Source organism: Larus michahellis, chromosome 11 (genome assembly GCF_964199755.1).
Source record: "Larus michahellis chromosome 11, bLarMic1.1, whole genome shotgun sequence".
Classification (NCBI taxonomy): Eukaryota; Metazoa; Chordata; class Aves; order Charadriiformes; family Laridae; genus Larus; species Larus michahellis.
Window position 1 is genome coordinate 9637766 of NC_133906.1, and position 26898 is coordinate 9664663.

At 39.8% G+C, this 26898-nt stretch overlaps 2 protein-coding genes across 4 annotated transcripts in view; both read left to right on the top strand.

The window, feature by feature from the left end:
• The window catches only part of IL12B (interleukin 12B), a 33556-nt gene extending 19796 nt beyond the window's left edge, over positions 1-13760 (top strand). For 2 of the 3 annotated variants that reach the window (XM_074603988.1, XM_074603987.1), the window contains 7 exons: positions 408-591; positions 3036-3117; positions 5036-5317; positions 6441-6558; positions 7571-7764; positions 8580-8725; positions 10030-10155. In XM_074603988.1, coding sequence (XP_074460089.1) covers positions 3036-3117; positions 5036-5317; positions 6441-6558; positions 7571-7764; positions 8580-8725; positions 10030-10155 — 948 coding nt within the window. In that variant the 5' untranslated portion in view covers positions 408-591. Of the gene's footprint in view, positions 1-407; positions 592-3035; positions 3118-5035; positions 5318-6440; positions 6559-7570; positions 7765-8579; positions 8726-10029; positions 10156-12109 lie in introns of those variants that run through there. The other variant, XM_074603989.1, reaches the window with a different exon arrangement.
• A 6937-nt stretch (positions 13761-20697) lies between these two features.
• Positions 20698-25800, top strand: SPINK9 (serine peptidase inhibitor Kazal type 9). The gene is made up of 4 exons (XM_074604177.1): positions 20698-20764; positions 22914-22933; positions 25103-25230; positions 25755-25800. The coding sequence occupies exons 1-4, from the start codon at positions 20701-20703 to the stop codon at positions 25798-25800; spliced, it is 258 nt and encodes an 85-aa protein (XP_074460278.1). The 5' UTR covers positions 20698-20700.
• Positions 25801-26898: the final 1098 nt, after the last annotated feature.

Consider the following 26898-nt stretch of genomic DNA (forward strand, 5'->3'; position numbering starts at 1 on the left):
GTTTATTTTTTGGTTGACCTAAGTCTCAATTTTTAGAGTAAATACAATTCTAAAACAGCAATTAAAAATGAATTTCCCCTTATCTTTACTTTTGATTGATGTGGTAGCTGGGATTTTATTTCACGTAATTATCTCTTTCATGCTTACCAGGTAGAAATAGATTTAGTTTATTTAACTTTCTCTTTCTGTCTTCATAATGTATTTCCCATTAGATAGTTTTGGAAGTTTATTTAGCCTGTATTTACTCTTCCTCAGATGATGAACAGGCAGTATGAGAGAGACAGAAAATCAGGCAGGAAAGGAAATGCCTCTGGCATAACATAAAGGTCATTGTAACAATCTCATTATCTCATTTCCTCTTTAAAGTTTACCTGGGAGTCCCAAACTTTTTTTTTTTTTTGCTTTAGCTCTGCCACTATGTAAAAAAGGAACTCAAGCCACGTGTTGCAATTCTGTGGTATTGCGGTGAAACAGAGCATCCCTTTCCTTTCAGAGTTTAGAAGTATTTATAAGGGAGCCAGCGCTTTGCTTCCTTCAGATCACAAACCCAACCTGCGTGGCAACTTCAGCTAACAGGCATCGCAGGAGAAGGTGAGAATTCCTTTCTTCTCTAACACTGGGGCAACACGAGTACGGTACCAGCTGCTTCAGATTAAACTAATGAAAACTTAAAATTATTTCTTTAATTTAAAAGTGTATTTAAATAGTTGTCGTGACATTTTTCTCAGGACAGTATTTCTATGCTTATGTGCCTGAAGTTAAGCACATTATATATATATATGTATGTCTATAGCTCATAGAATTGTTATCTACCTAACAGAACAGCTAATGTTATAAGGTAGTAATCTTTTGTATCTTACCAATATTTATGTTGCTTGGGTGTGCACATCGACAAATATGTATTTACAGTCATGCTGTTCTCTGTTTTAAGAAACATGGAACATGAGTGACTTGGCCCTGCCTTGAGCCGGGACAGGTCCAGATTGATACCCAGAGGTCCTTTCTGACAGAAGTGATTCTGATTCTCAGTGAAGGAATCTGTGCTGATTTACAGCAGCTCGTGTTCCACATCACAGGGAATCTATATATGATGTTGGCACACTCTCCTCATCTACAAAGTGCTCGGGCAACTGCATTGATTCGTGATGTTCAGAAACTGATTTTATTTCTGATTAATTTTTCACTAAAATTTTGAGGGGGGGGAGGGGTGTCCACCTCCCATCTCAAAAATTTAATAATTTTCCATGAAAATTGTTAACTTTTTTCATAAAAAACCTGAATTGTGAAGCTTCTCCCTAAAACCAGGGAAACTTTTCTGTTTTCAAGGTTTCAATTTTGATGAAAAGTTGATACAGAAAAGAAGACGTGTTTTACAGCCTTCTCTGAGTTTTAGTTGGTATTTCAGCTATTGGTTTTATGAAGCATAGTGATGAATGCCGCGTTACAATGAAAGAAATGAGTGTCTTTAGGAAAGTTGCAAAATGTATTTTTCTTTCGCAGATTACAGATAATCCTTCCTGCAGTAGAAAAGCATCAGGAGCTAAGAATATTTGCTTTTTAATGAGGCAATATACTGCTGATAGGCTGCCTGACAGTATCTGGCTTTTCACTGAGGCCCCCACCTCTCTCTCAGTACAGATGCAATGTGAGCTGGTTCCGCTCCTAGACACTCTTTTTGGGTACTATACTTGTAGCTTCTGGTCCCATCAATAGCTATGCTGTACAGTGTACAAAATCAGACGGCATTTCTTGGCATTTGTCCAGAGACAGTTGGCTTCTGATGAAGATTAAGGACTGCTAATAATAGCAGGAGTGAGTAACAGATTTGGTGCACGTAGAAATACACACATACTCATCCTCCATAAACCCAAATGAAAATGTTTCATAGCACATGAGCAGAAATAAGGAGGACTGCTCCCCTTTCACTGAAAAAGACTGGTTTGGGAGGAAAAAATACCCAAACCACTTAATTTTGTGTTTTTCATCTGCATTCAGACTCACACTGTAGTCAGAATAGACTTTGAAAGGTATATTCACCAATCTCTTTTTTGAAGTCATACTGCTGTTCATTTGGCTGTATCTCCAGTTGAAAAAGGTCTGAAAGTGTATCTAAATAACAGCCACTAAAGTTTTTTATGTACTCAGTGGTTACAACAACATTTGGCACATATGTTTTGTGTTTCATGAAGAGCTCTAGCTGTATTTTGAATTTAGGACAAATATACATTTTTTTATTTTATATACAGCGATATGCTTACGTATTCTCCAGTGAGATACATGTATGTGTCTCAATGAACACAGCAACAATGATATCCAGCCGTTTCTGCAAATAGAGTTGTGGCACTGAATCACGTAGGAATTTTCCCTGAAACTGCTTGCAAAATTAATTAGACTATGCAACCTCAGGTGGATAGTAGGACTAGTACCAGTTAGGCAAGTGTCAGTATTGACGCCAGCTCTGCACTGCATTATTGACGCTGCTGTCACTTGTTCCCACAGCGATAGTGAAGACTGTAGTCCAGCAAAACACTTCAGCACATCCTTCCTTTAAACGCAGTCCTTCGTTTAAATAGGACTATTGTCATGCTTAAACGAAGAAATATACTTAAAAGCTTTGTATGACTGGAATTTTATGTCCATTGATCCTTTAGTCCAATGCCTTGTTCATGCAACTAGCCTCACTGGCATCAGCAGGACTTCTCTTGCACGAGGAATATTTAACTGAGGGACCTGGGAATGCTTCTGAGCTGCTGACCGTGTAAGACCTACACACACAAGAGTTTCCTCTAAGTTCCGTGATTTCTTCTTTAAACTGGTTTGTGGTGTGAATTACAATTGGATCAAAATCTTAGCTTAAGCTCCAGTAGAAACCTGATATTCAATTTTTATGTAGTCTAAGAGTTCTTAGAATGGGAGAGTGTTTCTTAGTTCACTGGAGCTGACTCTGTCTTATTATCCTGTCCGGCATTGAGCTTGATTTCAGTACACAGTTAACCATCCTCAAGGAAGTTTAATAATTTATTTTTTCTCTACAGATGTCTCACCTACTATTTACCTTACTTTCATTATTTTCCTTTGCTGCCCTTCTGGAAGCGCAGTGGAAACTGAGGGAAAATGGTAAGCAGTCTTCACTTACTGAGACCTACAGCTGTAGGACACAAGGGTTATTTCAGAATTATACTTGTGTCCACAAGCACAGGATTTGTCAACTATAGCATCTTATGCCAAGGCTCTTCCTATTTGTTTGTGAATAACTAGCCAACTAATTGGTATTAATGGAAGAAATATTTAAAAGTCCTCAAATGTGGTACAACAGCCGTTCTGAATATTTGCATTAGAATTCTCCATTCTCTTGTTTCGGTTATGCAGTCTGGAAGCAGAAACAGTATCTTGTGACTTAGGTAACAGCCCAAAAAGTGGAGAATTAATTGCCAAAAAGAATATTTCACAGTAAAACCTAAAACCTAGAAATAGCTTATCCCACTTTTCTCGTAAATAATTTAAATGTAAATACATTTGTAAAAATAGGGGGTCGGTAATAAACAAACAAACAAATCTTTTGAATAACTTACCAGAAAATTGGGCTAAATTCAGATAATCAAATTTGCTGGTTTTATTCACCCAGTGTAGCTCCATCATCCAGGCTGTCTTCAATGCAAATCCAAAACAAAGAACCTTAATGAATATGAGAAAAGCCTTCTCAATTTGATTGTGGTTTAGTTGTAAAAAGTAATTCAATTATTTTTCCCTGTATCTTTACAAAAAATGATTTATCCTCTGGGTTCCCTGGGCAATACCACGGTGCTGAAAACTGCAAATATATTTGTCAGTATTGAGAATAATCTTTGTGTTTCAAGTCTGTAAGATTTACCTTGCCTGGGCTTCAAATATCCATAAGCAGTTTGGTAAGCTTCCTGGCTTGCTAGAGTTGCATATTTTCTGCCATTTTAGATTCAGCATTTGACCTGTATTTCTTGGTGTTTCTTCTTTGTGGTAAAGTCTTAAAGGTCTCATTCTGGTAGTGAAATGAAAAGATCTTAGAGCTCACTGGAACTCTGATTGCCTGGGATAAGTGCTTGCTGTGGTCTTGGCACACTAAGAAACAAATTTTTGACACTTCTTGCATGTCTCTGAAGGCACTGAACATGGTTGGGGAGCCTGTGAGAGCAGTAGTGTGTATCTGAGCAATGACAGTTGAATTTGAGAACTACTGCCACTCAGAAACATAGGTGAAGTTTTTCAGCCAACCACAGCAAAGAGACAAGAGAAGATAATGCTCCTTTAATGGAATTGTTCCAAATTATTTTGTTGCATGGTGAGTCTTCTAATTTGGAAAGATCAGCAGGGCACTCCGGAGTTACAAGATGGCATTTAGAAGAGAACATCTCCCTGTTGCTGTTTACGTAGCTCTGCTGTAGCTCAGCGATCCCCCGTCTTTTAGTAATTGCTCCACTGGGACCAGGGTGATAGGAGTACAGGTTGTTCCCTGCAGAAAATGGAAAACAGCATCAGCTATGGGCAAATAGAAACCACTTACCCAGAGCTTCCGTCCTTCCCATTGCTCACTCACAGACCTTTGACGCTGAAGAGGGCAAAGCGTCATAGCTTTGCACCACAGCAAAGCACCATAGCACAGAGTGGGTTTACGTGCCATTCTGTGAGCAAAGGCCACAGGCCACATGCAGGAGGAATACCTGGGCTCAGTGTGTCCTGGCACCCTCACCTTTAAAACAAAGGTACCTGCTTAATTCCCATGGTTATGAACCATTGGAAGATCGTCTGGGAACACGGGAAAAAAAAAAAATCACTTCTTCCATTAAAATGTCATCCCTAGTCATCAGCAGTTTCTGTAAATTTCTAAGTAGAACCTCTTCTTGTAGTAAAGACTTCCAAGTGATGGTGAGGCCTTGGGCCAGAAAGCCAGAGATTTGTTAACAGTTTTCCTGGGGAGCAGAGCTGAAAAAAAGGGCTCAGTTCAGTCTTCACACTGCTAAGTATGCGTAACTGCTAACATGTCTTTCTCTGCAACGTCCAGTGTACGTCATAGAATCAGAGTGGAATGATGAAACACCAGCTAAAAGAGTGGAGCTCACCTGTAACACACCTGATGATGCACTGCCAGTTTACTGGAAAAAGGGCACTGAACTGAAAGGAACTGGAAAGACTCTGATTGCCGAAGTGAAAGAGTTCCCAGATGCTGGCAACTACACCTGTCTGACAGCTAATACCCATGAAATTGTCAGCTATGATTTCTTCCTCATAACTAAAATAGACTCCAATGGGCAAATGATAAGGTCAATTCTGAAAAGCTTTAAAGGTACGGTCATAAGATGCTGTGATGTATCTTGCTCGGCTTTGTGCGTTGGAGCTTTGTGAGGACCAGAGGGAGCTCTCTGGAGAGAGGCATGAGAGATATCCACTTTAAAATGGGTCCTCTTCAAATGCTTTACTGATTGCTTCTGTGGTTCTGTTTATGGTGCAGCTGATGAGCAGTTTAGGAATCGGTTGCCATGAGATTAATTTAGGACTCTCTGGACCTATAGGATGGAGCGATGGTAGGAATGGTAAGATACAGGATAACATCAATACCACACCACTGCTTGTCTTGTGGGGGAGCTTTGCCTCCATCTCGCTGACCCAGCACTCAGGAGAGGGTTTGCAAAACCACGGCTACATGATTTGACAGAACCGGGGACTGACCTAGATTTTAAGTGCTGTCATTTGGGTTTCTCCATTCACAATTAACCCCCTGGGACAAGCCTGTGGTGTTCTGCATTTTCTGCATGAACCTCACTCATTTATCTCTCATATTAAAGTAGTGACAGGAACTTATGAATTTCCAAAGCTTTTTCCCTGGCTCCTGGAGCCACCTATCAGATGCAGTAGGCTGGTCTGCCAGTTGGCTACATCCAGGGTACAGTATAGAGTTGTTGAGAGTCTGCAGTGCTGGGACAGCAGAAACAAAACACACTGAGGCCCATACTGAGGCCTCATTCACTTCTCACACTGGAGACATTTCCATCACGTGCCCCAGTGTGTGAAGACATGAGATTATCCACTGTGTGCACTCTCATGCGCAGGGTAACAAATACAGAGGTTTGCCAATCGGATAGCTGCGATGTTTCTTTGTGAAAGGAACAGTGGATTTGTCTATATAAACCTCTTACTGACAGCTATCTGCCACAGCTTGGGTATGCTCTAGCCCATGTCAACAGCCACCTAGATGTGATTAACGTGCTGCCATGTAAACCAGCCTAACTGTGGTTATACGGCTTTTTAACTACAGACGGCTGCCCAAGGGCAGTAAGAGACTGTGTCTGCCTATGTGCCCACCACCTGCCAAAGTAGATGGGAGTCTATTGAATTACTGTTTTCTCTCTGCTTTGACCGTTTTGGCAAAAAAAGTAAATAAATCATGTTTTCTTTCTTTTTTCATCTAGAGCCAAACAGGACATTTTTAAAATGTGAAGCAAAGAACTACTCTGGAATTTTCATATGTTCATGGATGACAGAAAATGAGAGTCCAAATGTGAAGTTCACAATCAGAAGTCTAGAAGGGTAAGAGCTTGTACTTTCCTTAACAACCTCATAGTAAGAGCCCTTTGTGTAGGGGCTTTGTGTAGGGTCTCCTCTATGTAGGAGATCCTGGGGTTTAGGCTATTGAGGACATGTAGAAGGCGAGGAATCCCACTTCCAGAGTCTGAACATCTGCAAAATGTTTTGAGCCATCACTGGAACTAACTTAACTAATAAGGGCATGGAAGTTGCTCAGAAATTAATGAAGACTTGAAAATGGAACAACCCCCACTGGTCTGTTACAGCTGCTACAGAACAGCCACAGAATAACTTAAGCAAGAGCAAAAAACATTCATGCAGGGGAGAGAGAGGAAGTTGAGCCAAAACCAGAAACAATCATAGCACTGAGTCCCTTTGCAGCAGATCCAGCGAAATTAAGGGAGTGGGAGGCTGCACCCACTGCGAAAGCCACATGTCCACTGACAAGTCCTGTTGAGGAACGCTGCAGAAACCTGCAAGGGAAATATGTGAGGGGAACCTTGTGGGGATTTCCTACTTTCCACTACTCTTGGGGGTTTCTCCAAAACATGGCGTGCTTGAGCAAAGGTCACTTCAGTTTGTTAAAGAAGACAACTGCAAAGTGTGTTATTTTGCTGAATGCAAAAATAGAACCAGATAGTGCTTTATAGATAGAGCTTTATAGATGGATGCATTTCAGCCTTCCCTTATTTCTGCCGGCAAGGTTTTGGAAGGGGCTAAGGAATAAAGTAAGATACTAGAGCTTGTCATGGGACAGGGCTAATAAGAAATGAGATAGCCTGGTTTAGGTCTAAACCCTAATTCCTTCTGCTAAGGCAGGGGGGCTTTTGTGATTTTACATTAATACAGCACTGAAAATATAAGAACTCCCACTCAACTGTTTCTGTGGCTGTTGAAGTGCAGAATGATACAAGCAACATTAAAACATGACCTTACCAACTACACGTTCTCATTGTGGCAACAAATTTTCAGAACAAACCAGCATTTCCAGTTCTTTTCTCGGTTCTGTATTCAGCTCTCAAGGAGACGTAACCTGCAGCAGCCCTGTGGCTCACACTGATAAATCAGTGACTGAATACACAGTCCAGTGCCAGAAAGAAAACTACTGTCCATTTGCTGAAGAGCACCGGCCAATTGAGATGTTCCTGGAAGTCATTGACGAGGTGGAATATGAGAACTACACTAGCAGCTTCTTCATCAGAGATATCAGTGAGTAGACCAGGAATCATAATTAATTCTTAGCTTTCTTCTTGCTGCTGATAGTGGAACTAACAATGGTAGCTGATCAAACCAAGCTTGGGAATCCCTGCCCTATTCTACTGTAAATCTGTATCGAGCCCCCAGTTACTGGAACAGGGGAAAACAAATCATAGCAGCAGACTGGAAGAGGATGAGGAAGTGAAGAAGCTACATCTCCCTAGCTTGTGACCTCCAACCCTTTCACCCCAACATCTCCCAGAAGTTTCTGTGGCCTTCTCTTTTAGACGGACATGTTTGGAAGGGGTATGTGGGAGAAGTCAGAGAATAACCAATAACTCTGAGAACTGCAGATATAATCAGATAATGGTTAACTCTATGTATGCTTCCCTCCTGATCCATTCTTACAGATATGCATCCAGGGCAGGTCAGTAGAAACGACAGGAAATAGGAGGACCAGTTGTGACCATGATGCCACAGGGCACATGAAAATGAAGCAGCATCCTAAAGAAACAGATATTTTGCTGAATGCCCTAATGGTCAGCAGGGGTTAAAGATATTCCTCTGTCCAACAGAGCCCTCTGCAACCCTCCACACACACAAAAAAAAAAAAAAAAAAAAAAAAAGAAGGAGGATCTTACCCAGAGAGACTCCAGGAGTGTGCTTAATGTTCCATAAGAAGCATACAAAGCAGTCTTACACATCCTGCTTACTCCTCTCTTAACCTCATGGAGGCTCCAAAAGCCGATCCCTATAAAACTATCAGCAGCAGTACACCAACATCTGATGCTAATGTGAATTAATTCCTTCTATATTTTCTCTTGCAGTAAAACCTGACCCACCTCAATGTCAGCATGTGGCCACAAATGGAACAGTGACCTGGACATATCCCAGAACGTGGAGCACACCAAAGTCCTACTTCCCTTTGACTTTCAGGGTCAAAGTTGAAAGTACAAAGAAACGCAAAATCCAGGTAGAGATACAACATTTGAAACACAATTTTCTTGCTTGAAGAATATAATAATATATAAAATCATGGACTAAAATTAAAAAATAAAAAAAAAAGGATGCTGAGACCCAAATATGGCAGAGTAAGACCTCCTTCCCAGTCCTATTCCTATGAGCAGTGAGATCCAAACAACACACTCTGGGGTGGATGCAACCCTGATGTAACTGGGGAGGTAAAATCCTGCCCAGCATTGCACAGCTGTGCTAGCTTGAGAAATGTATTTACTAATTCATTAGTAGGCTGTGTGGGTCCTAATGTGGGAAAATCCCAATTTCCAAATCAAGAAGTCTAGGATCTGTTGCGCTGATTTCCTTGTATGTTGTTTGCACCTGAGTAGCTCAGACTTTATAGGTGAATTGGCAAATAAGGCATCAATGACTCATTTGGTAGCATTTCTGTGGAGACTGGCGAAGACTACAGTCTTTGCCACTCGCTTTCCAGTTACTAGTTAATTGTTAACTAAACATTGCTACTCTGTATTAGCTTTAAATGACAAAATGGTTTTGCTTCCTTTGCTAATGCTGATGGAAACACTAAAGGGTACACAACAGTAGTAGTGTGATTTGCCTAGTTTGCCAAAGAAATCAACAGCAGAACTGGAAAGAAATACACAAACCAGTTGACTACGGTGCAGGTCCTTAACTGCAGTGCTGCTCTTCCTTGGCCCAGCAATCAGAAAAGTAAGCAAATGTAACGATCATTCCAGTTTGTCAACTGATTAAATCAAAGATGGCTGTCTTCAAAGAGGATGTCTTTTTCTATGTGAAAAAAGTAAGCAAGCCTGTACCAGCAGATGGGGCCATTCCCCTAGTGTTGACTCCTTGATTTGCAGTCCATTAGGTAGAGAAACTGGCCAGTCTAGAGTGCTTCTTGTATCAGCCACAAGTCCTCAGTGGAAATTTCAACAATACTGAAAAGCAGCAACTTCTGCCTTTTAGGCTTCCCATTCTGGGAGAAGAAGAAAAAAGAGAAAAACCCAGACAAACAAATAACCCTTTGTTTTAATGACTGTTTCAGTCTGGGGTTTGGATCACTTTACAACATCAGCTTCAGTGGAAAGTGGGCTTTTTAGTTTGTTTCTACTGAGGCTCAAGTTCTCATAAGTCCTCGTGAGTTTGGTATCCGTGGGTAAAGACTGGTGCCTCTGAAATAACAGACTACCAGTGGGATTTTTGAGTTACATGTGCTTGTTGCAATCTATCTGGCACTTTATTGTATATTCTGCTTCACCTTTACAATCCGCTGATGGAGCTGTGCCCTGTTCATAGGTCTATGATGCTGAGGAGCAGTCTATTCAGATTCCAATGACTGGGCCAAAGGACAAGATCTCTGTGCGGGCCAGGGACCGCTATTACAACTCATCCTGGAGCGAATGGTCTTCACATTGCAGGTGAGACTTAAAGAACTTTCTACTGGAGGAGCAGGGATGATTCCTTACTCAGGAGAGGAAGGAGTCTATGAACTTCTTGTGCTTCTTAAATACTCATTTATTTCACATTTCCTCGTAACCATTTTTGTCTCCTGAACATTTTTTCATTAAATATCTGTAAGAGCTGTCTAAATGATGATTCTCTTAAAAAAAAAATAATAATTGAGGAAACAATTAGAATCCATTTAAATCAGAGAGGAAACAATGGATGTAGGTTCATGGGCATAAGTAGCATTCTACCTAACTGGGCAATTATAAAATATTCTTTAAGAAATATATGGGCATTTAGCCTTTGCTAGTGTAAGCCATGCTGATTTTTATGCTTTCTGTTCATTGATACTTATGAATCAATGTTGAGCATTGACATGCAGCAGACAATCTATATACAGCCAAGTTTTACCAGTAAAATAAGAAAGGGAGTGAGAGACAGAGAGGACATATTTGCTATTACAGAGAAAAGCTATTAGCAGCTTCTGCTGGTCCTAAGAATGGCTGTTTTCTTATTCTGTGAAATGATCAGCATTCTCTGACAGCTCTAAATTACTCTCAGCCTGGCTTTCCAGGTCAGAACAGATTTTTAAATATGGAAACAGCCTCCTTCAGATCAACACCAAAAAGAATTATGCAGATTATTTTATCTTCTTCCTCTCTTTTGTTTTGTAATTTTGGGGTGGGTTTTTTCAATTAGGTGTAGATGCAAATCTCTCTGACCTCCAAGTTTCTTGAGTCACACTGTTGAAAAGTTGTAAACTTGTAGCCCAAGTGAAACACCAGAAATGAGATCATGTTGTCCTGTGGACCCAGTCTTCATTGGTACAGGGGCATTTATTTACTTGCCAATGGGAACTGAAGGAAAATTTCAAAAGGGCCGTAGCTGGAGAGGTGCCTGACTCTCTTCGGTTGAAGCTGAATCGCTAATCTCCATCAGACACAGGAACTTCTGAGCCTTGCATTATGTCATCCCGAGTCCTGTAGAGAAATTGAGTGGTGGCATTTCACTAGATGGCTCAGACCAGCAAAGCTTTATTGAGAAATGGACTAGAATACAGAGACCTGCACAGGCTGGAGAGTTGGGTGGAGAGGAACCTTATGAAATTCAACAAGGGCAAGTGTAGGGTGCTGCACCTGGGGAGGAATAACCCCATGCAGCAGGACAGGTTGGGGGCTGACCTGCTGGAGAGCAGCTCTGTGGAAAGAGACCTGGGAGCCCTGGTGGACAACAGGATGACCATGAGCCAGCAATGTGCCCTTGTGGCCAAGATGCCAATGGCATCCTGGGGTGCATCAAGAAGAGTGTGGCCAGCAGGTCGAGGGAGGTCATCCTCCCCCTCTACTCTGCCCTGGTGAGGCCGCATGTGGAGTACTGTGTCCAGTTCTGGGCTCCCCGGTTCAAGAAGGACAGGGAACTGCTGGGGAGGGTGTAGCAAAGGGCTACCAAGATGATTAGGGTACTCGAACATCTCCCTTATGAAAGAAGGCTGAAGGATTTGGGTTTCTTCAGTCTGGAAAAAAAGACGACTGAGGGGGGATCTTATCAACACTTATAAATACTTTAAGGGAGGGTGTCAGGAGGATGGGGCCAGGCTCTTTTCAGTGGTGCCCAGGGACAGGACAAGAGGTAATGGGCACAAACTTGAGCATAGGAAGTTCCACCTAAACATGAGAAGGAACTTCTTTACTTTGAGGGTGGCAGAGCCCTGGCACAGGCTGCCCAGAGGGGTGGTGGAGTCTCCGTCTCTGGAGACATTCCAAACCCGCCTGGACGCGTTCCTGTGCAACCTGCTCTGGGTGACCCTGCTCTGGCAGGGGGTTGGACTAGATGATCTCCAGAGGTCCCTTCCAACCCCTGCCATTCTGTGATTCTGTCTGAGGAACATAAAGATAATCCTTGTGTAAATTTCCTTTCTCTTATTTTACAGATAACCAGTAAGAGATTCTAAGAGAATGGCACAATGCTCTTAAAGAAAGCAAAGAATGAATTAGCACAAGAACATAAGCATAATTACAAGAAAAATACGCATTTGAGATTATTGAGAAGCTGTACTATATCTTTTTTTGTAACAGATTAATATGGTTCTGATTTTAGCATCTCTTTTAAATTCCCCTGATTTGAGTAAGACCTTTAGCATACTTCATGTTATATTAACATGTATAGTATTTTGATACATTGCTGTCAGCTTTTATTGTAGGTTCTGCATATTATTGTATTGCATTTATTTATTTATTTATTTATTTATTTATTAGTATTTATTTACTCTATGTGACTTGCAATGCCAGATGATAGCAACCACTATTTAAACTGTTTCATGTGTTAATTTATTTGGAAAGTAACTTACTTGAAAGAACTTTTTTAGTGTTCTATTATTTAACTATTTAATTATTTTAATATTTATTTATTTATTTTTATTTATTTTGTTGAAATGTATCAGCATAGAAAGCCTTGGCTGCATGAGGTAGCCAAATCACATATTTTAGCCATCCTCATTGTCCAATCTGATTGCCGATGTTTTAGTAAAAGAAGGAATTGCAAGTTCTGAGTCCTAGAAGTGTTAGCTGCTGCATTCTGTCAGCTGTCTGTGCTTACATCATGTTGATGCCCAGCTGGTGAACACTGCAAATAGTTGTTGCGTGAGAGACCAACCACTCTCAAAGCCCTACACTTGCAGCTGAACCCAAGCTGCAGTGGGAGCAATGGGAGTGCTGGCGTGGAGGCAGCTTTGAGGTGCTGTGGTTGAGAGTCCTGTTGGCACCTCTCATGAACATGAGAGGAAACGGGAGCCAACAGTGGAATACAACACCTCCTAAACAGAACTCCCTCTCTTTCATTCCTGTGATCATTGGAGGCTCTTTATTCAGTGACCCATGTGTACCCAGTGCATCTCTTACAGTGGAGTTTTCTGCCAATAAAATCAATTCAGAGCTGCTGTGCCACAGGCAAAACCACAGGGCACGACTAGTCAAGAATCTGCAACTGAAACCAAGGCAGCTTAAATTATTTCAAAGTTTAACTGTGGTGTATCTGATATTTCAGAGAGCAGTCGGTAGCTGATTTTATATATGGATGTTAAGCATCTAATTAAAGTTAGAGTTTTAGAATACAGACTTTTATAGTTCATTTTGAAAGTATTTCCCTAGTATTGCAACATGTGCTAGGCGTTTTCACAGAACCTTAGGAAAAAAACCTCAAGTCCTAGTTCTGAACTGCTTACAGTGTAAGTCCCCGGGTCTGGAAAGAAGCAGAAGCATGTGTTCAAGCCTGTACATTTTTGTCAAACCACCTAAGTCCTGAATTTCAGGAGGGCAAAGTACATTAAAATATCTTTGAGGATTTAGCCCTTAATTCCTCATACAGGATCACTGAAATTAAATAATTACTTCCATTGTGACCATGCTTCCTTTTTCCCCAGTCTTATAAATGGGTGGCTATTTAAGATATTTAAATATTGAAATGTAGGAAGTATCTGATATTTCAGAAAACTGATGGTAATCTTTCTACAAGTGCCGTTAGTATTTATTAAGTGTACATATCTTATTTTTGCTATAAATGCAATTACTTGCTTGTTTTACAAAGGAGCTAATAATAAATACATCTGAAAACAAGAAAATTTGGTTTACTTGTGATCTTTTAAGAACGGTTAATATCACTCTTCGCTTTCCTACCAGAATATTATACACTACTACTGAGGCAACATCTGTAGGGAGAAGTAATATTACTGATTAATGCTACCAAATTCCTGGCCTGTACAACTGCACAGGACAACACAGAAAAGTGATGTCTGTTAGTCAGCAATCTCTTCTAAACCCTCTTCTGCAGGCTAAGAAGTTACTATTTCTTTTGCAGTCTGAGAGTACATTGAAGTTCACTGGCCTTTGTGGTCAGGTTTGCAACTGAAACCAGGCTGACATACATCTTGAGGTCTTTGAGGTTTCTCTCTAACACTGTTGGTACAGTGTTCAGAATTAGTAGGACATTCCTGTTCTTCAGACATCTGGGTTGAAACCCTGGCACCATTGAAACCAATCATTGAAGCCTCTCATTAACTTTGATTCAGCCTCACTTTCACTCTCAGAAATACTCAGGCTAAATTTACAAGTATTCCGACAAAGACTATATTGATCTATTACCTTTAGAGGAATACACCTTTCCGTGCCATGATCCCATAAGGTGAGTTAAACGTCCCTACAGGAAGCTTTTCTGGCGTAGATCATGAGGTAATGAGGAGCTGGTAGTGAGAAAAGTTATTGTCTAAGTTTCTTCTGAAAAATAACATAGCAAAGCTTGAAACTGCCCTTTTTTCTGCAGAAATCAAGTTAATTGTAAGATGGTTGCTCTCTAAGATATAAAGTTGGCTTCAGTCCTTGATTATCCATTTTCTGGGTCTTATATGGATCCAGTACCTCTGAATATCTACTCTAGAAATTGTCAGACAGTCTCCCATCTCTGAGGAACTCTCTGGATTGTTCCAAAAGGTGTTAATATCACAGCACAGATATTCACTAGGGTGGCTCCATCCACTGGAGATCATTACCTAACATACTCCATCCAGTCAAGAAAATAATAGTTGATATGTCAGTTCATCCTTGTACTTCTCTTTCCTAATTCCTCTCCTTGTTGCACCGCAAATAATCTGGAAACCTTCAGTGTCAAATGTAACAATGCATAGACCCAATCAGGCTGCACAATGTACAAAATTGCCCCTAGAAAAACTAAAAAAAAAAAGATGTCAAAATCAAAGCTTCTGAAATAAAATAATGACAGAACTAAGTTTATTCCTGAGGCTCGGATGGTATGACAGTTATTAATTACATAGTCACGTAATAGGTCTTCCACTGGGCCCCTGTCTTACTCAGCGACCCACCATTCTCTGGGAAGGGGCAGATCCTCCAGCTTTCTGTTCACACTCATCGTTCAGCATGTGGCTCTAGGTTTTGCCTACCACACCTCCCTAAATCTGCACTGACTAATTCCCTCCAGGGCTTTTTGTGAGTGCTCCTCATCCTAAAGAATGCTTTACAAATAGTTGGTGTACTTAACGAGGCACTAATAGGTTGCAGAGGGAGCTTGCGATCCTCTAAGTGCTTCAGCCATTAGAGCTGGGTGGGCAGGCACTTGCTAACAGCAAAAGGAAAAAAAAAAAAAAAGGCTTATATCTAATTAGGGGCTCTGTGAGAGAATCCGTATTAGATTTCAGGTCCAAATGCTTCATAACCATCCCTCCTTCCATGTTGACCTTCATCTTTTGCCAATTCTTCATGAGTTGTACTTTCTTTTTTATAAAAGTTATAATATTTTAATAGAGGTAAAACCAATGTACGTCCTCTAACCTTGTTCTGAGACATGAAAAAAACTAAGAAACCTTTCCTCAAATATTTCAGTTTGACAGACTTCAGTGTGACAGAACTTCAAAGTGCTAAGCACCTGGAAATTACATCTTAAAATACAAAATAGAAGGCAATTTAAAATAAGTCCTATTCAATGCTCGCTGTCCAATTCATTCACTGCTAAGTGTTAAGCTGTTAATGCCTGTTTTGCTGCTATCTGTAAAGAATCAAGTCATTCAGTAACATCAATGGTATGACCCTAAGTAACTCAAAGGATTCACAAGCTAGTTGCACTACAGTAGGTATCACAGCCTTGTCATTTAGCTTAACGAGATCAGAAGATACAAAGAAAAAGAATAAAGATCAGCTCTGGCCTTTGCAGAGTCACGGTGTTGGTGTATTTTTTTACTTTCTAAAATAACATATGAAACCCTCACCTGGGATCTGTCCCAGCTTGATACCTGCAATTCTAAAGAAAGGCTCCTTTGATCTTTCTTAAGGTGTGGAAAATGGAAACTCACCTTCCTTCAGGCAAATACCCAAATATTTTGGCACAGTTTGATGCCTTAAGAAATACATCACTTGGTTCTCAAATCTTCCATTGAGCAAGACTTTAAAAGTCTGATATGTTAATTGCACATGGGTGGACAACCTTAACCACCCACACACAATAAAATTGATGGAGTCTGTGTACTGGATTCCATATAAACATGCACCGGACTCACTAAGAGGTCTGAATTCCCACTTGTGACCGTATCCATATCTGTCTTGGCTTGTAGATTCTTCCCAGATACACATGGTGTCTGAGAATATGTTCTTTAGCTATTCCATGTGCCATTTTTTCAGCACTGTTGACGTCCTCAATGTGAGAATGGGAGCAAGCTACTGCGCATCAATGCTTTCTGGAATGCAGGCAGATAACATCCTCCCATGCAGAATAAAGCAGGCACTTAACTAATGATGTTTTGCAGCAGTGTATTTGGCATCACATTTGTGCTCCATTCAGGGCTCCAAAAATAAAAGCAACATATCAATAATTGTGACAAACGTCCTCACTCTCAGAAAAATATGCACTAATATTTTATCAGATGTAACAGGCCCATTAAAGTAAATAAACATTTGTTCACCAAGTAATTGCTTTTTCTTCTTCAAAATAACAACTTGCAGAGGTAAGACTTTGGGAAAAGACAAGATACAATGATAAAAGTAGAAAACTATCAGAGGCCCACAATTAACATACGTGTATTAAAACAGTACTTCCCAGATCAACGGAAACCAGTACGAGTTTGCCAATGAGGCAAAAAATTCACCCATAATTTTTCAATGTGAACAGAGTACCTACCATAAATTTCAGAGTTAGTTTTAGGAATTGTGAAGAGGCCATACTTAACCAACTCTGGGAAGCAGCTATTACTAAAGAGATCTGAACACTTGTTTTCCAAGAAACAACATTTTTTCGAGTAGCTAAAATCAATCAAATGTGCTACTCTTTTGTCCATGTCTGCTTTGCCAAATCTAGAAATGTAAACTCATAAGGACAAGTATAATATGCCACAAAGTCCCTAAACAGCTGACTGCCAGCAACAGTTGACATTCATCTATAAGAATCACAGAATCAGTTCAGGTTGGAATGGACCACTGGAGGTCACCTGGTTCCCCACATCCCCACCCCACCACTAGACCATGGCCAGTATAGAAGGCATTAATTTTTTAATATCTCCAAGGATGGAGTTTCCATAATCTTTCTGGGCAATGCTTTCCAATGCTTGACTACTCTCATTGTGAAATTCGTTTTCTTCACATCTAATTGGAATTTCTCTTGCTGCAATTCGCGCTAGTCTCTCTTCCTTTCACTGTGCACCTCCAAGAAGAGTCTGGCTCTTTTCTTCTCTGTACACCCCTATAAAGTAGCTGAAGACAACAATGAGACTTTGTTTTCTTTCTTTAAACTGAACAAACCACTCGTCTCAGTCTTTCCTAGTATAACATGTGCTTCATTCTTTTAAACATCTTAGTGGTCCTTCACTGGATTTGCTCCAGTATTTCAGGGTGTGTCTTGTGCTGGGGAGCCCAGAACTGTATGCAGAATCCAGATGCAGCCTCATAAGTGCTGAACCGAGGGAAACAACATTTTTTTTGACTTGATAATTACATTCTTACTAATACAGCTCAGTACACAGACTTGGAGTTGTTCACTATAGGGGCAAACCATTGACTCATGCTCAACTTGTCCACCAAGAGAAGAACCACCCTGTTCTCCTCTCAATCTGCCATTGAATGTTCTTGAAGACAGCACTCTAACCTAGATGAACCTTTGGCCTACCCGAGGATGACAGGTCTCAGGTTGTCAGACCAGCTCTGTGTGAAGACTACCATGGCAAACAACAAGCCTCTGCAAGTTTGGACATAAAGATGCCTCAGATATGAAGCATTTTTTCAGTGAAACAGTGACTATTTTCTCCAGTTGGCTAATATGAATTCTGCTCATTCTTAAAGCTAGCCAAATAGATACTGAGAAACTTGTGCATCCTTTTAAACTGGAGTTGCAATAAATGTTTTGTGGCATTACTTTTTACCAAATTTAATTTTGAGATTTTGCATATGAGTATTACCTCACTGCAGAAAGTGAAACAGACTGTTGATTTCTGTGTATGACATTTTTCTTCTCAAAGCTGCAAGACAGCTTTGATATTTCAAAACACAAAAATCTCCAGAACTTTGGCTGACCCTCTGCGGTGCCCTGCTTGTAGTGAGCGGCTATTTGCACACCCTACAATATGTCATATCTTCTCATCCGAACTGTATCCCTCCTACCTAAGTTGTCTGGGAAAGCCCTACAAAGCTTAAGGTCCACTGCTCAGAAAATAAATCTTAATTTGATTCATACCCCTAATCAAAACACCTAAACATTATCAGAAAGGAAACATTCACACCATAGCTTTCCTGCTATGGGGCATAGAATAAGCATCAGGAATCCTTTCAATAGCAAGATAATTTTTAAATGCTAAGAAAAATTCAATCCAATATCTGCCTCCTTCATTAGCCTCCTCCCACCTCCAAACGACCTCTCTGCCTTTCTACACTAGTCCTCAGAAAATCTTCCTACATCAACTCAGAAGACTGCAAACACATCTTTATGTTCTTCCACTAGAGGGATGGGATGGATACTGAGGTTGCATCACACAGTACAATCTGTAGCACCATATTAGGCAAGACGGTGTAACCAAAGTGGCAGATTTCCTCATACCAGTGTCAAGGAACCTGCATGTTCTGTCAAGCTGCAGTTTTATAGTTTCAAGATATCTTCAAGAATCTTGTTTACTCAAAGCTATGCAGACAAGGAGTACCTTCTGGGTTGTTTGGAGTTTTGCTCTTGTTGCCTTGTCTTGTCCACCAACCAACAAACGTGTCCTGAATATTCTCCATGAGTTTATACATGCTGTATGCCAAGCTCTTCAGAAAATTTTGGACTTTCCAGAACAAAAATTTCACTGACATCCCACAGTAGCAGAATCCAGATCAACCCCAATTTAAATCACAGACTGTCTTTTGTGGTATCCATCTCACAGGAATATGCATGGATGTCCAAGTTAAGAACAAACAAAAATTTAAAATGAAATCACTGAAGTAAGGGCATTTAAAAAAAATATCTACAGGCCTCCACCTCAAACCAGATCTTTACCAATCCCGGAACTGGAATTTGGTGGCCTCTGTTTTTTCTGTCCCATTAAGTGATGAAAAATTAACCATTTATTCATTACCTACATTTTTAAAGACAAGGTGATGTGATCCCTCTTCGTTTCCAGATGAGCTAGTGGGGCCCACTTGACATAAAAGGTCTACTTCACCTGTTAAAACCCTTTCTGTAAGAACTTTCAGTCCCTCTGCCTTAGTGAAATTACCATATATGACCCTAACTCCTGAATGGGGAAAAAGCCCCAGGCTCTTTTGCAAGGTGATCACTGAGATACTGTGAATTGCAGTAGGGCAAAGGGATCTTTCATATTGAGACAATTTGCATGTCTACATTGCAAATAACTAAAAAGAAGGCATTTCTGGAAGGATGAGCCTTCCTACAGGTTCTAAACTCCACATTACTATAGGCTCAGAACTCCACATTACTTTGAACTTTATGATAATTAAGACTCAGATCTGAGTTTCCCATTGAGACTGTCTATATTATAGTCTGTATTATATATAGTACACCTAGTCTGTATTATAAAAAACAGAAAATTATGCCTATTGGTTAAGTCACACCATGCTAGATTTGTTTAAAGAATCCCACATGATATGATAGCTATTGTGCTGGAAATAGCAACAAAGGAGAAGATGGACAGGCAGAGGATCTTCTCCATATCTCCATGACAGCAAACTAGGCAGTAACTCTGCAGGATGCACAATGGCTGAGAACTCATCACTTCTCTTTGCTAGGCAGTGCAATGTGATATCTTTGCTCCTCCTGTTACAAAGCACTGCATCTGATCTCTAAATTGGTTGAATCTTAAAGGCAGAAGAACGCTGAAAAGACTGGGGGATCTCCTGGGCTGTGTGTGAAGGTGAGGGTATTCACGTGAAACATCAACTTTTCCAAGCAGCAACTACTATGACAGAGCAGTCTGAAAGGGTTCAGTGCATGGCAATACTCACCAGCATCACCTCTGTCCACAGCTAGTGACAAGGGTCTCCAAAATTTCAAAGGAATAGGGATCAAGCATTTCAGCTCTACTAGTAAGAATCTTTCGGAACACAACCAGTAAGAATTATTTTTTTTTTCCTGTGAATTGTGTTCAGCTCTAAGGGCCAATATGGCAGTAACAGGACAGCACTAAGGAACCACCTTACTGAGTCACTCCTTGAACTTGATAATGGAGATGGAACAGTTAATTAGGCAAGGGGATTAGAAAAGTACAATACATCTCCTTTATCAACACAATCCATGCTGTGACACTCATCTTTGCCCTGTACTTATGACCTTCATGTTGTACAGAAGACATTCTTATTGACACTACCCATGGGCAACACCTTCTTCTAATTACCCTCTCTACAAGAGGGATTTCATCATCAGGGTTCCTGCTCTTTGTGCGTGCGTATATATATATCTGCTCTCACGGATACACGAATACACATTTAAGCTAAGTGTACTGGAATACTTAGAGCACAGATTGGCTCTGAAACAGGTCAAGGACCCATGTCTGCCATGAAGATAACAGGCGCCTTTGTGCTCCTCACCCTGGCAGTTCTTTGCTTAGCAAGTAAGTAACCTTTTTTAATTCCCAATATATTATAGTTCTAATGTTCAAACAATGGAAGCTTCTCAGCCTACTGGGATAGTAAGCAATGGTTGCTGGACTTGGGTGGCAGAAAGCAAGTGAAATGTTATGCTTCTGCACTATTTAGCACGCAGTATTGCACCAGCTTTACAGCTGCCAACTTAAGTAGATGAAACCTATTCCTTGATGGTGGTGTGAATAAGAGCTGCATTCTGCATGGTAACTAAAAAGTGAACTGTAAAGCCTCAGAACTACAGTAGGTTTTTACCTAGTTATTTTTTATTTCCATCTGAGCAGGGAGCTTGGAGCTGATGACATCCTTCTCCTACCAAACTGAGCAAGCAAGAGACAGTTGATTATGCACAGGCCACATAATATGGCTGTGAATAACCTCTTTATGATGTTAGTTTGCCAGACTGGGGAGAGCTTTGAGGCACAAGTTACTCTATGGTAAAACAGGGAGCTGGAAGGAAATTCTTGAGCCGTCACTTGGTAATTTATTTTTTCTTAGACAAAAACTACAAAAAAAAGAAAGATATAGAAAAATAAGTAAATTCAGAATAACTGAAAGAGGAGAGTCCAAATCTTCTCCGCTAGTAGTATAGCAGTTCAATAGCATTATGAAAGTTAAAGAAGCAAAACAATGAAAATGTTAAAACAAAATGAAAATTACAAAACAAAATAATATTTTTTCATTTTGAATAGCTGTGAAAAGTTCGCTTTGAAAGTTGTCTCAAAATTTAAATTTTTATGAAAAACATGAATGTCAATGAAATGGCCTGCTTTTAACGGAAACTGTTCTTCCAAACAGTGTTTCTTTAACTGCAGGAAAAAAAATAAATACTGCTTTCATAAGAATTCCAGCATATTCCTTCCTTGAACTTTCTAGTTTATCTTTTCTGCATTAGAACTTTAAGGATCAATATTTTTTGAGCCACATCTCTTTTGCATTGACTCTTAAATACACGGTGGGTACTAAAAGGTTACCAGAGAAAAATATCTTAATGTTTTTGTGGAAGAGGATTAAATCTGATCCAATTCCAGAATAATGAAAACTCAGTCAAACTTCTGGTGACATAGACTGCAATTTGACATGGAGTATTATCTCTGCTAGTTTTCTTTACCTTGGACAGCTTTATTTGATGAGCAGATGTAAGCAGCCCCATGAAAGGAAGTTTCAGTGGAAAGCTTAATGGCTTTAGACATTAAAAGAAGCTACATTTAGTCAGAAAGACAAGTGCAAGAGCTGTATTGCCTTTTATATCATAATGCATTTTCTTCCTGCTCCTTCTGTACAGAAGCCTCTGCCTGATAACTTTTATCCCTTGGAAGCCACAGAATCACAATTACAGGACAGAAGAACAAAATACATTCCTAAAGAAAGTAACAAATGTGTCACCATAATGGAGACGTGCCAATGTTACTTGATTACTTTATGGGAGGTGTAATTATCATTGTTTTGAAGGAGCTTTTTGAAGCCCCACCTGAGAACAGGGCTCCATTATATTAGACGCCACGTGTATACAAAATAGGAGCCAATCCTTCAGCAATATAGTTTAGAATCCACATCGACTGTCAAGGGAAAACACTTTTTAAAGTGGTTTGTGATCCGAATTGCATTATCATTATTATATATATATAGTATTACATTTCAATGAAGATATTATCCTCATTATTGACAGAAAAACAAAGTTTAAAAGGACCATGTGATTTGTTTACGGCCACATATAATTTTTTTTTTAATGAACTTGGGAATTAAAACTCAGTCATGCTCAACAACTAGTTTATCCTAAAAAGTCTGGCCATTGAGCATAATATTGACTTCTGGGTCTTCAGTCTTTCTCTGGTGAAAAGGGGAATAATAGCCTCCATTCCCTCTGAAAACAAAGGCTGTTCTAGCTGCTGACACAGATTTCTAAGGTAAACAATACAACAAGGTCCACTTGTTTAATAGGTCCTGACACCTGTATCTTATTAAACACTGAAAAACTATGTCAGTATTTACTTTCAAGGAGGTAAGAGACTTTGTGTTGCTGGAAGGGTTGATAGTAATGAAATCATCTCAGTGCAAACTGAATGTTCATCAACAATGTTTTTTATTTTATCTTTTGTGATTCTGTTTATATTGCAGATGCTGCCAAAAATGATGAGGTGAGTAATTTTTTCCTTTATTTCTGGACAAAAGTATATAGTTTGTAACAACATAAGGTCAGAAAAAAAATATTAAACGTTAGTTAAATACTGCCAAAGTATTGAGATTTCAGAGAGAAATCCTTGAGTTTCAGATACGTGGTTTCCATACAGCTGCCTTGGCAACTTCCATATGTTTTTATCTGTAATGCAGTTGGGGCAAGAAGTTGGGCAAGGCCAAATTTTAAGTGAGAGAAATCAAGACTTTTAAAATATTTATCTGGTGATAACACTACAAGGCTTTCTCAGTGATTTTCAGTTCCTAAATCAACCTAGAGATTTTAATTTCTCGCTGGTTATGCTAGAGTGCCTATCCTGAGGTCAGCCTCTGAAAGAAATAAGGCACGAAGCAATAAAAATCCTGACTCAGATGAGCAGAGACAAACCCTTTGGGAGTCCAGTGGACTGTAGCAGGGAGTGGAAACTCACACGCACACACACAGAGCTGGTCCCATACTAGCACAATATGTATGGTCTCTAATGCCTAAAACTACACCAAGATATACAATACTTTTTCAGGAAGAGCCTGTTCCATTCTCCACACCAAACGAAGTATCTTGTCTGTTTTACCAGCCATTACACACACACACACACACACATATATATATATATGGGGTAAATTCACTTAATTTCTAGCTTTCGTATTAGCTGGCCCTTGCCTCTCACAAGTTGGTGGTTAACTAGTTTTAAAATGATAATTTACAAGCTACAGAGATTCCCTCCCATGCCACTGCCTCTGCTGGGTTACGTTGTGGAAACCTGTCAGTTATGTCAAGTTTCTGACCTGCTTTTGCAATTGGGGTTAGGTGTCTGCCTCCTGCTTTCCAGCCACAGAATTTGAAATGTGTGAGCAGCCAGGGCTTTGGAGGAGAGGGAAAGGCCCAAATTAAGGGAAAACCTGGTAAACTAACATCCCATGTGCCTTTTTTTTTTTTTTTTTTTTTTTTTAATGGCACACTGCATTTAAGCCCATGATACCAGAAACAGTGATTGTCTAATGACTCTGTTTGCCAGTGGAGACCTCTCAGTCTGTGCTGACCCATGGCTGGGCTGCTGAAGGGCCTGACCACACACAGCTCCTCACTTCACACCTGTAGACTCTGGGCAAAGACTAGCATAAAACGAATCATATAATCAGGGTTTGGCTGAAGTAACACTCCTGTCATTCACTAAGAGTTGGAATGAAGGGGAAAAAATCATGCCATAACAAGAGAATAGCAAGGCTGGGTTCTGTTTTAAATATATGCATTTATAAGACATATTTTGGCTAGATTTTCAGAAAGGAAAAGCTCTAGCCATAGTGTCCCTCCAAAGACTAATATGCTTCAAATTGTCACTAGACTAGCAGCAAAAATTTTAGTTACAACAGCACCTATAAGGACAGGTGATTTCCTAGGCAAGCAAGCCCTAGGCTTTTGAGGGTGACAAACAGCACATTAAATAGACTATGTGCACTGCACAAGGAAGTAATTGTTTGTCAAATACCTGGAATGACATTCACTTGAGAGGAGAAGATTGAGCTTCAAAAACAGGACAGGAGCATTTTCAGTCATTTCTTTTATTAGTTTGTACTCCCATTTTCATATATAAGTCTGTAATGAATACAGTTCCACTATTAGATGAGGGTTTTCCAACAATTTGTTTTCGTGATAATTCTTAAATAGGATTTTACTTAATTCTGCTTCAGCAGATCCGTTCACCAGTCTAAAAAGCGTCAAGAGCTGCTACTTGTGTAATAAAGAGACAGAAACGCCTCACATCCTTGAGAACTAATCTCAACCCGAATTTACTGACAATTACACTCAGGTAGAAAAAAAATATTAAGACTCAACTTTTCCGTAGATGGAAAAGGGACTGTATTTTTTCCAGTGGCTGTATTCTTATTCAGACAGACAGCAAAGTCCCTGAAGGTGCTCAGTACCTGACATCGGTAGCATCACACACATCTCTGTCAGAAGTTTCTTTTTTGAGGGTTAGGCTCAGCTAATACAGACAGTGGAGCACCACTGACTGTGCTGCTCTAGAGCAGCTAACAAGCTTGTCCAAAAAATTCATATATTTATTATTTCTGTAGATGAATGGAGAATGTGAGAAAGATGGATTCAAAGAAAAATGATACTGTATTTGCAGGTAGACTGCAGTGAATACAAAAGGTTAGAGAGAGGAAGACCTATTTACTGCGAAAGACTCTATCAACCTTTCTGCGGCTCTGATGGGAAAACATATAACAACAAATGTTCTTTCTGTAAAGCAGTCCTGTAAGTACAATACTATGTAACTACTCCTGAATAAGCCAAAATCTGAGATTAGCTATCTGGTATGTCCATTCCACCTAAGCGTTATCATTTTTTTCAGGGTCACTACTCCTCTGCTTCTTTGCCAAATGTTTATAGACTAATTGCTTCTCTCACCAATAAGGTCCAATTGATCTAAACAAATGACCTTGACATTTGTGTGAGCAACTTCCTATCCTAGCAGAAACTGTAGAAGTCAGACAGTAAAGAGGATAGTCCAATGGGCAACACAGGGCTAACGGCACCTGAACCCAAATCTGGTCATTTAAGAATTCAAAAGTGATACCAGAAATATCTCGCTTTTTGTATGGATAAAATACATAATTTTGAAAAGAAAACTGTTTACAGATCAGTGCCTTCCTGTCTCCTACAAATGTTAATAGCATCTTCTCTGTTAGCAAGTTTTTGGCTGAAGACTTCAGAGAGATTTTAGTTCATAAGGTTATGCTTAATATCTGCAATGTCTATGTCCTTCCTTTCCTTTGCAGAAGAAGTAGAGGTGCCTTACATATGAAGCAAGCAGGGGTATGCTGAATGAATTCTGCGTGACATAGAAGAGTGCTGAGAACAGCTTTACACTGCCTTATCACAATATCTTAATTTAATTTCATTCATCCTGCCTGTTATGATGATGGCAAACAAAGCACAAAATAGGCTTTTCAGCTGTGCTCTGTCCTTTGCTGCCTCTCTCTGCTCCAGAGTGTTGGGATTGACGCTTCTGTCCTCTCTGCAAAGCACTTCCTTGGGATTCTCAGGAGTATTCTTGTTTCTGTAGCAAGTTGGTTTTCATGACCCCTTCATTACATATTTTTCTCCACAGTTAAAGTTCAAATCTTCTGACACCACCACCTGATTTTAGTGGACACAAATCAGTGCAGACGTTGCCTCTGCTTTCCTTGTTGGTGAAGTGTTTTCTTTCATTTTTCCAAAACTTTTGCAGATACTTCTTTTTCAAAGGCTTCAGCTTTCCTAGGCAGTGCTTCGACTCTTCCAGTTTTGTAGCTGAACTTTAAATTCTCAGTTTTCTTCTAACTTTGTACAATTATGATCTATATATGTTGTTTAGCTACTTAGATTGCATGGTTATTAAAATAAATGTTGACTCTTTCTTTTTTTTGTCCATCTTGACCATTCTAGAGGATAAGTTAATTGCATCCATTATTCACAAATGAGATATTTCCCAAGTTACAGCAAATAATCATAGAGTGAGAACTAGGGCCGGAGGTAAAAAAAACAGTCTGGAACAAAAGTTGTAACACCGATAACATGCACTAGATGGCCTCATATTACTGGAATTTACCCGACAATATTGCTCTTTTTTTCCTTCAAATTAAAAAAATATGGTAAACTGTAAGACTGTATAAGCTTTAAATTCTGTCGTTTAAATGTGATCGTCAATTATTCTGTTAACTTCTGATAAATTGGCTGCTTTCAGACCTAAATAAATTTCTGTTCTGCTCTTACATCCTTATTTTCTTCATTATTAAGCTAGTTTATCTCTTTTACACTTGCACAGTCTGTCAAGGGCTGAATTTACTGGGCTTACACATGAAGAAAATTTTGGAACTAGAATCTGGGTATCATTTCTGTCTGGTACTCTGGTTGAGCTGGAGTTAAGAGTCATACTTCAAA